Source organism: Anolis carolinensis, unplaced genomic scaffold (genome assembly GCF_035594765.1).
Source record: "Anolis carolinensis isolate JA03-04 unplaced genomic scaffold, rAnoCar3.1.pri scaffold_30, whole genome shotgun sequence".
Taxonomy (NCBI): Eukaryota; Metazoa; Chordata; class Lepidosauria; order Squamata; family Dactyloidae; genus Anolis; species Anolis carolinensis.
Window position 1 is genome coordinate 313169 of NW_026943839.1, and position 13596 is coordinate 326764.

Below are 13596 nucleotides of genomic sequence, written 5' to 3' on the forward strand. Positions count from 1 at the left end.
GGCAAAATGTCAGGAGAGAATACTTCTGGAACATGGCCACACAGCCCGAAAGACAGACAACAACCCAATGTTTTTTTAGTCAATCTTTTCAATACATTGCGATGTTTTGGTGCTAAATTTGTAAATACAGTAGAGTCTCACTTATCAAACATAAACGGGCTGGCAGAATGTTGGATAAGCGAATATGTTGGATAATAAGCTGCCTTGAGTCCCCCTGGGGAGAAAGGTGGGGTAAAAATGATGTAAATAAATAAATAAATAAGGAGGGATTAAGGAAAAGCCTATTAATTTGAAATTTATATTTTGTAATTTATAATGTATTTTAATAGTTTTAACTGTTTTATGCACTGTTTTATATTGATTTGTATGGGCATCGATTTGCTGCCATTATTGTAAGCCACCCTGAGTCCCGTTGGGTGAAAAGGGCGGGATATAAATGCGAGAAATAAAATAATAAATAAATAAATAAACAAACATCAAATTAGGTTATGATTTTACAAATTAAGCACCAAAACATCATGTTATACAACAAATTTGACAGAAAAAGTAGTTCAATACGCAGTAATGCTATGTAGTAATTACAGTAGAGTCTCACTTATCCAACTTTCTGGATTATCCAACACATTTTTGTAGTCAATGTTTTCAATACATCGTGATATTTTGGTGCTAAATTCATAAATACAGTAATTACTACATAACATTACTGCGGATTGAACTACTTTTTCTGTCAAATGTGTTGTATAACATAATGTTTTGGTGCTTAGTTTGTAAAATCATAACCTAATTTGATGTTTAATAGGCTTTTCCTTAGTCCCTCCTTATTATCCAACATATTTGCTTATCCAAGGTTCTGCTAGCCCGTTTAGCTTAGATAAGTGAGACTCTACTGTACTGTATTTATGAATTTAGCACCAAAATATCACGATGTTTTGAAAACATTGACTACAAAAATGCGTTGGATAATCCAGAATGTTGGATAAGGGAGTGTTGGATAAATGAGACTCTACTGTACAGTGATTACTACATAACGTTACCATGTATTGAACTGCATTTTCTGTCAATTTGTGGTAAAACATGATGTTTTGGTGTTTAATTTGTAAAATCATAACCTTATTTGACATTTAATAGACTTTTCCTTAATCCCTCCTTATTATCCAACATTTTTGCTTATCTGACGTTCTGCTGGCCCGTTTATGTTGGATAAGTGAGACTCTACTGTATCACTGTGCATGTAGCATTTATTTGAGACATGACATGACATTGAATTTAGTATCCAGAGCTCTCATTCTCACACTCAAGCATTCACCATGCTCACAACAGGCCTCTCTTGAAAGGTGATCAGTCTTTTGAGGAGGGTTGGATGTTTCGTTGGCGTGGGTCAGGAGATGTGACGAATGCAGGCAGTCACCATCCCCCCTCTTGTTATCTCCAGCTTAGATGAACGTGTTGTTCCGTAACCTTGGAACTTGTTTCCAAGCTAGATAACTCAAGAGAACATCCCGTTATTCAAGGATGTGTTTTGCCACATTTGCATTTTTCTGATTTCTGTGTCTCGGCTTCCAAGTAATGCATTGCGTGGTCTCCCATCTTCTTGAGGCCTGTCTCTTCTTTTCTTCACAAGCATTCACACAAACGTAATAATAATAATAATAATAATAATAATAATAATAATAATAATAATAAACTGAATAATAACTGAAACCAGTGCAGGTGGTGATGACCCAAAATGCAGACTGTGCAATCAGCTGATGACCCAAAATGCAGACTGTGCAAGGAAACTGACGAAACCATGGATCATATCCTCAGCTGCTGTAAGAAAATCGCACAGACAGACTACAAACAGAGGCACAACTATGTGGCCCAAATGATTCATTGGAACTTATGCCTCAAGTACCACCTCCCAGCAGCAAAGAACTGGTGGGATCACAAACCTGCAAAAGTATTGGAAAATGAGCACGCAAAGATACTGTGGGGCTTCCTAATCCAGACTGACAAAGTTCTGGAACACAACACACCAGACATCACAGTTGTGGAAAAGAAAAAGGTTTGGATCATTGATGTTGCCATCCCAGGTGACAGTCGCATTGACGGAAAAAAAAACAGGAAAAACTCAGCCGCTCTCAGGACCTCAAGACTGAACTTCAAAGACTCTGGCAGAAACCAGTGCAGGTGGTCCCGGTGGTGATGGGCACATTGGGTGCCGTGCCAAAAGATCTCAGCCGGCATTTGGAAACAATAGACATTGACAAAATTACGATCTGCCAACTGCAAAAGGCCACCCGTCTGGGATCTGCGCACATCATCTGAAAATACATCACACAGTCCTAGACACTTGGGAAGTGTTCGACTTGTGGTTTTGTGAAACGAAATCCAGCATGTCTATCTTGTTTGCTGTGTCATACAACATCGTTGTGTCAATAATAATAATAATAATAATAATAATAATAATAATAATAATAATAATAAGTTTATTTTTATACCCCACCACTATCTCCCCAAAGGGGACTCAGGGCGGCTTACATGGGGCCAAGCCCGAATAAAAACAGTAGCACTATAAAACACAGCAATAGACAAAACATGCACAATTAAAAAATTTAAACATTAGCCAATAAAAACAAGAACTAATTAAAAACATGGATTAAAACGGAGAGATTGTAAAAATAGACTGGGTAAGGTGCACCATATAAATATTGTAAACACGAGGTGACTGATAAAGTGCTGCAAATTCTTGGAAGTGCAAATTGGGATGGGAATAGACCCTATAATAATATAATATAATAATATAATGTCCCGGTGGTGATGGGCACACTGGGTGCGGTGCCAAAAGATCTCAGCCGGCATTTGGAAACAATAGACATTGACAAAATCACAATCTGCCAACTGCAAAAGGCCACCCGGCTGGGATCTGCGCACATCATCCGAAAATACACCACACAGTCCTAGACACTTGGGAAGTGTCCGACTTGTGATTTTGTGATACAGAATCCAGCATATCTTATCTTGTTTGCTGTGTCATAATGTAATAATAATAATAATAATAATAATAATAATAATAATAATAATAATAATAATAATAATATAATAATAATAATAATAATAATACATCACACAGTCCTAGACACTTGGGAAGTGTCCGACTTGTGATTTTGTGATACAGAATCCAGCATATCTTATCTTGTTTGCTGTGTCATAATGTAATAATAATAATAATAATAATAATATAATAATAATAATACATTACACAGTCCTAAACACTTGGGAAGTGTCCGACTTGTGATTTTGTGATACAGAATCCAGCATATCTTATCTTGTTTGCTGTGTCATAATGTAATAATAATAATAATAATAATAATAATATAATAATAATAATAATAATAATAATAATAATAATAATAATAATAATAATATAATAATAATAATACATCACACAGTCCTAGACACTTGGGAAGTGTTCGACTTGTGATTTTGTGATACGAAATCCAGCATATTTATCTTGTTTGCTGTGTCATACAACGTCATTGTGTCAATAATAATAATAATAATAATAATAATAATATTTATACCCCGACACCATCTCCTCAAGGGGACTCGGGACGGCTTACATGGGGCAGAGCCCAAACAAACAAAATTGGATAAAAACAACATACATGCAATTCACAATATAACAAAATAAAAACAAAATACAGTAGAGTCTCACTTATCCAAGGTAAACGAGCCGGCAGAATGTTGGATAAGCAACTATCTTGGATAATAAGGAGGGATTAACGAAAAGCCTATTAAACATCAAATTAGGTTATGATTTTACAAATTAAGCACCAAAACATCATGTTATACAACAAATTTGACAGAAAAAGTAGTTCAATAGGCAGTGATGTTACGTAGTAATTACTGTATTTACAAGTTTAGCACCAAAATATCACGATATATTGAAAACATTGACTACAAAAATGGCTTGGATTATCCAGAGGCTTGGATAAGCGAGGCTTGGATAAGTGAGACTCTACTGTATAATATAAAACAGAGGTATTATAATAGTTAATAATATCAGTCAACCACCAAATACAATTCTGTCATCTACATGGGCGGAGGAACTGAAGCATCTATGCAAGAGTACAATGATGAGATAAAATGCATAGACAATAAATTAAGGACCTAATCAGTACCGGATAATGCCGTATGGGGTTAGCTATCTAATGCTTGTCTCACCAAAGGCCAAACGAAACATCCAAGTCTTTAGTTGTTTCCTGAAGGACGATAGCGAGGGGGGTAACATTCTAGTTCATCACATACTACTCCCCCTCTTGATACTAAATATTATATATTTATGTATCACAATTAATATGGTTCTAATTCTATTCCATGTCATTTCTGCCAAAATCTTTCAAAGCGGATTTGCATTTTTTTAAACGTCTCATAAGCCATAATATCCACAGTATTAAGCATAGAATGATTAAACATATCCCTATAATAGGGTGTATTAATAAGCGTAGAAAAGCTGTAGCATTTAGCGAATATCCCTTAAATATATCATAACAGCTGCTGAACTGGCTGACTGAAAGGTCGGTGGTTCGAATCCGGGGAGCGGAGTGAGCTCACATTGTTATTCCCAGCTTCTGCCAACCTAGCAGTGCGAAAACATGCCAATGTGAGTAGATCAATAGGTACAGCTCCGGCAGGAAGGTAACGGTGCTCCATGCAGTCATACCTATGGCCACATGACCTTGGAGAAATACACAAATGTGAGTAGATTAATAGGTACTGCTTCAGTGGGAAGGTAACAGTGCTCCATGCAGTCATGCCAGTGGCCACATGACCTTGGAGGCGTCTATGGATAACGCTGGCTCTTCAGCTTGGGAATGAAGATGAGCACCAACCCCCAGAGTCGGACACAACTGGACTTAACGTCAGGGGAAAACCTTGACCTTATATCATACCAAACTTCTGCTTTTTGCAAAATGGGGAGGGGGTGATGGGTGAGAAGTGGGAAGGAGGTCCCTCCGCCCTTCCTATTCCTAATAATAATAATAATAATCCAGTATGTCTATCTTGTTTGCTGTGTTGTACAATAAAATAATAATAGTAATAATAATAATAATAATAATTGCAAAAGTATTGGAGAACGAGCACGCAAAGATACTGTGGGACTTCCGAATCCAGACTGACAAAGTTCTGGAACACAACACACCAGACATCACAGTTGTGGAAAAGAAAAAGGTTTGGATCATTGATGTCGCCATCCCAGGTGACAGTCTCATTGATGAAAAACAACAGGAAAAACTCAGCCGCTCTCAGGACCTCAAGATTGAACTTCAAAGAATCTGGCAGAAACCAGTGCAGGTGGTCCCGGTGGTGATGGGCACACTGGGTGCCGTGCCAAAAGATCTCAACCGGCATTTGGAAACAATAGACATTGACAAAATTATGATCTGCCAACTGCAAAAGGCCACCCTGCTGGGATCTGCGCGCATCATCCGAAAATACATCACACAGTCCTAGACACTTGGGAAGTGTTCGACTTGTGATTTTGTGAAACGAAATCCAGCATATCTATCTTGTTTGCTGTGTCATACAACGTCGTTGTGTCAATAATAATAATAATAATAATAATAATAACAACAACAACGTTATATTTATATCCCGCCTCCATCTCCCCGAGGGGATTCAGAGCAGGAACAAGCCGAATCAATATCATCTATATATATAAAAGAGTGATGGCATCACGGCGACCCACAAAACAACAAAACTACAGGCCCCCCAACCTCGAAATTTGACAACACAACCGATCATCCACACCTCTAGGTTGATACAACAAAAAGCCAAGAAAAATAAAGTCCTAATTAGAGGGAGAGCAATAATTATTTTTATCCAATTGCTGCCAGTTTAGAGAGCTAATCTCTGCCCACTTCGTCTCCTAGGAACCAACTCAGCCAAGGGACAGCCAGGGTTCAGTTAGGGGACAGGCAGACTTAGGCCTCACTTAGGCCTCTTCCACAGATTATCTAATTTGCACTGGATTATATGGCAGTGTAGACTCAAGGCCCTTTCACACAGCTATATAACCCATTTATAATCTTATATTATCTGCTTTGCACTGGATTATCTTGACTTGAGGAAACAGCCAGGCTTTAAAGCTGCAAGGCCATTACATCTAATCATTTTTCCTAATTGCAGCATTCATACTTGCCTCCAACAAACAAAAAAACAACAACAAACAATCAGAAATATTGTATATTCACAACCTTTAGGAAATAATATCCCCTGATGGCGCAGCGTGTTAAAGCGCGGAGCTGCTGAACTTCTGGACCGAAAGGCCGCAGGTTTGAATTGGGGGAGTGGAGAGAGCCCCCACTGTTAGCCCCAGCTTCTGCCAACCCAGAAGTTCAAAAACATGCAAATGAGAGTGCATCAATAGGTACTGCTCCGGTGGGAAGGTAATGCCGCTCCATGCAGTCATCCCACATGACCTTGGAGGAGTCTACGGACAACGCCGGCTCTTCAGCTTAGAAATGGAGATGAGCACCAACCCCCAGAGTCAGACACGACTGGATTTAATGTCAGAGGAAAACGTTTACCCTTTACCTTAACTACCACCAATTCCTCAATACTTTATTTCCCAGACCACCATTCTTCGCCACAGCAACGCGTGGCCGGGCACAGCTAGTAACGTCATAAAACAATCAATTTAAAACACATACATCATTACGTAAAACAGGATAATCAAACAGCAATTTAGAACAACATAAAATTATAAAAGCATAAAAAACAATCTTAGCTAATCGTCAGTGAGCCTATGAAAGGTCCAATCCTAGGCATGAATGGGCAGAGTGTTGCAACTGCACGAGTCAGAATAAAGTGCATGGGGTGGGCAAAACAGGGTGGGGAAATTATTGCGCCAAATTGCTGTGTGTGTGTGTGTGTGTAAAGAAATCCTTGCAAAGAAATCCTTGCAAAAGTTGGTTTGCAAAGGGAACTCTGCAAAAGAGCTCAGCCTTTTTGCAGAAGCAAAGCCACGCCTAAAACAATGTATCTATTTGATGGCAGGTGGCTGAGATTGTCAGTTGGGAATCTGAGCATGAAGAGAGAGCACAGGAAAGTCAGGCTCTCTTGTTCCGGTCGAGTAGCTGTTTTGAATATGCTATGCTGTATATATTGATGCTGATTGATTGGTTATGGATCTTATGCAACTACATGGACATTGTAAGATTGCAGAACTGTTTATTTGATTTCAACTCAACAAGCCAGAGTAAAGTTCCTTTGTTCTTTTAAATTCCTCTGCCTGGTCTGAGTCTTTTGCACATGGTGTTAACTGGACGCTACTGACTCCGCTATACTCTCACCTGGTAACAGAAATGACCTGGGGAGGGGGCTGGAGAACAGTAGAGTGCCTTTGGGCTGACCCTGCAGTGGTCTTTGCCTTTCAGAGCGCTTCTGGTACTGCCGGCTGGCCCTCAACCACAAGGTGCTTCACTACGGGGACCTGGAGGATCACGCCCAAGGAGAGGTCAACTTTGAGTCTCTGCAGGAGAAGAGTACGTCTGCACAGTGATTTGGGGAAGCGGGTGATGTCGTTCATTATGCATTCCTGCACCACAAGATGAAGCTGGTCTGGATGGTCCCTGGGGGTCCCTTCCAGCTCTTGAGATTCTGTGGCCTGGCTGGTGCTGTGATGATAATAATAATAATAATAATAATAATAATAATAATAATAATAATAATAATACATTGGGTGCCGTGCCAAAAGATCTCAGCCGGCATTTGGAAACAATAGACATTGACAAAATTACAATCTGCCAACTGCAAAAGGCCACCCTGCTGGGATCTGCACGCATCATCTGAAAATACATCACACAGTCCTAGACACTTGGGAAGTGTTCGACTTGTGATTTTGTGATATGAAATCCAGCATATCTATCTTGTTTGCTGTGTCATAATAAAATAATAATAATAATAATAATAATAATAATAATAATAATAATAATAATTGAGTGCCATGCCAAAAGATCTCAGCTGGCATTTGGAAACAATAGACATTGACAAAATTACAATCTGCCAACTGCAAAAGGCCACCCTGCTGGGATCTGCACGCATCATCTGAAAATACATCACACAGTCCTAGACACTTGAGAAGTGTTCGACTTGTGATTTTGTGATATGAAATCCAGCATATCTATCTTGTTTGCTGTGTCATAATAAAATAATAATAATAATAATAATAATAATAATAATACATCACACAGTCCTAGACACTTGGGAAGTGTCTGACTTGTGATTCTGTGATACGAAATCCAGCATGTCTATCTTGTTTGCTGTGTCATAATAATAATAATAATAATAATAATAATAATAATAATAATAATAATAATAATACATCACACAGTCCTAGACACTTGGGAAGTGTCCGACGTGTGATCCAGTACAACAGCCAGCAGAGTGTCTGCTGTGGACTCACCTTGTTATGTTTCTAATATAATAATGATGATAATAATAATAATAATAATAATAATAAAGTCCTAGACACTTGGGAAGTGACCGATGTATGATCCAGTACAACAGCCAGCAGAGTGTTTGCTATGGACTCATCTTGTTGTGTTTCTAATATAATAATGATAATGATAATAATAATAATTAATAATAATAATAATTAATAATAATTAATAATATAGTTTCTGCTGTGGACTCATCTTGTTGTGTTTCTAATAATAATAATAATAATAATAATAATAATAAGCAAAAGGCCACCCTGCTGGGATCTGCGCGCATCATCCGAAAATACATCACTCAGTCCTAGACACTTGGGAAGTGTTCGACTTGTGATTTTGTGATATGAAATCCAGCATATCTATCTTGTTTGCTGTGTCATAATAATAATAATAATAATAATAATAATAATAATACATCACACAGTCCTAGACACTTGGGAAGTGTCTGACTTGTGATTCTGTGATACGAAATCCAGCATGTCTATCTTGTTTGCTGTGTCATAATAATAATAATAATAATAATAATAATAATAATAATAATAATACATCACACAGTCCTAGACACTTGGGAAGTGTTTGACTTGTGATTTTGTGATACGAAATCCAGGATATCTATCTTGTTTGCTGTGTAATGATGATAATAATAATAATAATAATAATAATAATAATAATAATACATCACACAGTCCTAGACACTTGGGAAGTGTCTGACTTGTGATTTTGTGATACGAAATCCAGGATATCTATCTTGTTTGCTGTGTAATGATGATAATAATAATAATAATAATAATAATAATAATAATAATAATACATCACACAGTCCTAGACACTTGGGAAGTGTTCAACTTGTGATTCTGTGATACGAAATCTAGCATGTCTATCTTGTTTGCTGTGTCATAATAATAATAATAATAATAATAATAATAATAATAATACATCACACAGTCCTAGACACTTGGGACGTGTTCGACTTGTGATTTTGTGATACGAAATCCAGCATATCTATCTTGTTTGCTGTGTCATAATAATAATAATAATAATGTAATAATAATAATAATAATAATAATAATAATAATAATAATAATAATAATAGCAACCTTATTTTTGGATCCCGGCTCCATCTCCCCAAAGGGACTCAGGGTGGCTCACATGGGGACAAGTCCAACAACTCAAGTTAAAACACAGAGCCCTTCCCTCTGCTGTGTCTGACCCCTGACTTCTTCTTCTTCTCCCCCCCCCCCACCCCCAAATCTGTTTCCTAGTCCCTGTTTCAGACATCAAGGCCATCCTGACGGGGAAGGACTGTCCCCACATGAAGGAGAAGGGGGCCCTCAAGCAGAACAAGGTGCCGGCAGAGCGGGGTGGGGTGGGGTGGGGCGGGGTGGGGCGGGGGTCCTGGCCTGGCTGCCCCTTTGTGGGTGGGGTCCGGGAGGGTCCGGAGGAGGCCGCTCTGTGGATAACGGACCCCTCCCTCTCTTTGCTCCTTCCTTTTGCTGCCCACGATCCCGCCCAGGAGGCGCTGGAGTTGGCCTTCTCCATCCTCTACGACCCGGACGAGACCCTGAACTTCATTGCCCCCAACAAATACGAGGTGAATTATATTACACTCTGTTTCAAAAATTGGAAAAAAAAACTGTTCTATTCCTGATTTAAAAGTGTTATTTCCTGTTTAACTGTGCAGTCCTTTCTTTGAAAGTTCAGTAGAGTCTCACTTATCCAACATTCGCTTATCCAATGTTCTGGATTATCCAACGCAGTTTGCCTTTTAGTAGTCAGTGTTTTTGTAGTCAATGTTCTCAATACATTGTGATGTTTTGGTGCTAGATTTGTAAATACAGTAATTACAGTAGAGTCTCACTTATCCAACATTCGCTTATCCAATGTTCTGGATTATCCAACGCAGTTTGCCTTTTAGTAGTCAGTGTTTTTGTAGTCAATGTTCTCAATACATTGTGATGTTTTGGTGCTAGATTTGTAAATACAGTAATTACAGTAGAGTCTCACTTATCCAACATTCGCTTATCCAATGTTCTGGATTATCCAACGCAGTTTGCCTTTTAGTAGTCAGTGTTTTTGTAGTCAATGTTCTCAATACATTGTGATGTTTTGGTGCTAGATTTGTAAATACAGTAATTACAGTAGAGTCTCACTTATCCAACATTCGCTTATCCAATGTTCTGGATTATCCAACGCAGTTTGCCTTTTAGTAGTCAGTGTTTTTGTAGTCAATGTTCTCAATACATTGTGATGTTTTGGTGCTAGATTTGTAAATACAGTAATTACAGTAGAGTCTCACTTATCCAACATAAACGGGCTGGCAGAATGTTGGATAAGTGAATATGTTGGATAATAAGGAGGGATTAAGGAAAAGCTTATTAAACATCAAATTACAGTAGAGTCTCACTTATCCAAGCTAAACGGGCCAGCAGAACATTGGATAAGTGAATATGTTGGATAATAAGGAGAGATTAAGGAAAAGCCTATTAAACATCAAATTAGGTTATGATTTTACAAATTAAGCACCAAAACATCATGTTAGACAACAAATTTGGCAGAAAAAGTAGTTCAATACACAGTAATGCTATGTAGTAATTACTGTACTTACGAATTTAGCACCAAAATATCACGATGCACTGAAAACATTGTCTACAAAAATGTGTTGGATAATCCAGAACGTTGGATAAGTGAGACTCTACTGTATTCTAAACCAAGTTACGCTACCATCTAAAGTAAAGAAGAAGACACAAAAAAAAATTAAAATGTCTCCTCCCTGAGTCTTTGGTGGTTGCATCTTTACAAATTGGCGCTAGATGTTCATAATCCCTTACACATACATTCATAGTTTCATTTTTATTATGTGTATAGATATAGTTTATCCCAAACTCATTCATTAATACCATTTAATTACATTTTGGGTAGGTGCTTAATACACAATACAAGTATCTACATAAAATATGTATAACATTTTCAATGTGCCCTTTTTAACCTTTTGTGCAGGCCCCAGAAACAAAGTTTTTGCAACTTTCCACATGTTTACATGATGGCACCAATTAGGAAACAACCTTTATAGCCCAGGAACAAAAAAAATGTGCTAAAGAATATGATTGATAAACATAATGATGATCCAGGCTCACGGATGGTGGGGTGTGTGTTGCAACCCCCCCCTTTATTCATTTACAGTAGAGTCTCACTTATCCAACATTCGCTTATCCAACGTTCTGGATTATCCAACACATTTTTGTAGTCAATGTTTTCAATGCATCGTGATATTTTGGTGCTAAATTTGTAAATACAGTAATTACTACATAGCATTACTGCGTATTGAACTACTTTTTCTGTCAAATTTGTTGTATAACATGATGTTTGGGTGCTTAATTTGTAAAATCATCACCTAATTTGATGTTTAATAGGCTTTTCCTTAATCTCTCCTTATTATCCAACATATTCGCTTATCCAACGTTCTGCCGGCCCGTTTATGTTGGATAAGTGAGACTCTACTGTATTTTTTTTTGCTGGCTGGCCCTGATTGATGGATGTCTCTCTTTTTCCTTCCTCCCTCCTTTGCGGTCAGTACTGCATCTGGGTGGACGGCCTGAACGCGCTGGTGGGGAAGGACATGGGCAGCGAGCTGACCAAGAGCGACCTGGACACGCTGCTGAGCATGGAGATGAAGCTCCGTCTGCTGGACCTGGAGAACATCCAGATCCCCGAGGCCCCGCCGCCCGTCCCCAAGGAGCCCAGCAGCTACGACTTTGTCTACCACTACGGATGAGGCCGGGCGCAGTCGCACGGTTTGGGGGGCCTGCCCTCACTTGCAGCCGGATTGACCTCTGGCAAGGGACTCCTTCTCTCCCCCCGCCCACCCCCCAATCGTTTCCCCAGCTTCCTGTTGAGCTGTGCTTGGCCTGCCCTGCCGTGGGGCCGTGGGTGCAAGTGGGGCTGGCATCGAAGAGCCCTGGCTCGCTTCCCTGGGGACTCGCATTTTCAGGCTGCCCCATTGCGGCTGCTGCTGCTGCGGCCATTCCAGCCCTGTGCGGCCGGTCAGCAAAGGGGTGCAGTGACCGGGCTGGACCTGGAGCACCGCACCCCCCATTCTCTTTGCATTAAAGCATCTTCTTCTTTCTTTCCTCAATGGAGTGGCTCCTCTTTGCTTTCAGGCATAAGGACCGGGGAGGGCTATGGGGTGGGGGAGGAGGAATTCTTAATAATAATAATAATAATAATAATAATAATAATAATAATAATAATACATCCAATCTCTGACCAACACTGTCCGGATTTTTAGCACTGATATCAACATGGAGTTTGGTTTGGACAAATGTTCGACAGTGGCATTGAAGAAGGGAAAAATAATTGAAAGTGAGGGCATCAATATGCCCAATGGCCAAACAATAAAGTGTCACCAGCCAGAGGCCTATAAATATCTGGGCATATTACAGCTGGACAACATCAAGCATGAACATGTGAAGACTGTGGTCAGTAAAAAATACACACAAAGGGTCAGAAAAATTCTCAAAAACAAGCTCAATGGAGGCAACACCATCAAGGCCATAAACACCTGTCATAAGATATACTGCTGGCATTATAAATTGGACACAGGTGGAACTGGACAATTTGGACAGAAAAACAAGAAAACTCATGACCATTCATCATTCCCTGCACCCTCGCAGTGATGTTGACCGGCTATATCTGTCTAGAAGATCAGGGGGCAGAGGACTCTTGCAAGTCAAACAAGCAGTCAAAGAAGAAGAACATGCCCTGGCAGAATATGTCAAGCAAAGTGAAGAACCTGCTTTGATTGAAGTCAAAAATCAGAAACTCTTCAAAGCACAGCAGACAAAAAACCAGTACAAGAAAACCGCACTACAAACTAGAGCTGACAGCTGGCACAACAAAACATTGCATGGAAAGTTCCTTGACAAAATTGAAGGAAAAGCTGATAAGGAGAAGACCTGGCTCTGGCTCACGAATGGGACCCTGAAGAAGGAGACGGAAGGCCCGATCCTTGCAGCCCAGGAACAAGACATCAGAACAAAGGCAATTAAGGCCAAGATCGAAAAATCAGCCGATGACCCAAAATGCAGACTGTGCAAGGAAACCGATGAAACCATTGATC

At 39.3% G+C, this 13596-nt stretch overlaps 1 protein-coding gene across 2 annotated transcripts in view; it reads left to right on the forward strand.

The window, feature by feature from the left end:
- Positions 1-12612, forward strand: part of elmo2 (engulfment and cell motility 2) — a 51881-nt gene extending 39269 nt beyond the window's left edge. For both annotated transcript variants that reach the window (XM_062966807.1, XM_062966808.1), the window contains 4 exons: positions 7422-7529; positions 9743-9825; positions 9994-10071; positions 12052-12612. In XM_062966807.1, the coding sequence (XP_062822877.1) occupies positions 7422-7529; positions 9743-9825; positions 9994-10071; positions 12052-12252 (470 nt within the window). In that variant the 3' untranslated portion in view covers positions 12253-12612. The remainder of the gene's footprint in view (positions 1-7421; positions 7530-9742; positions 9826-9993; positions 10072-12051) is intronic.
- Positions 12613-13596: the final 984 nt, after the last annotated feature.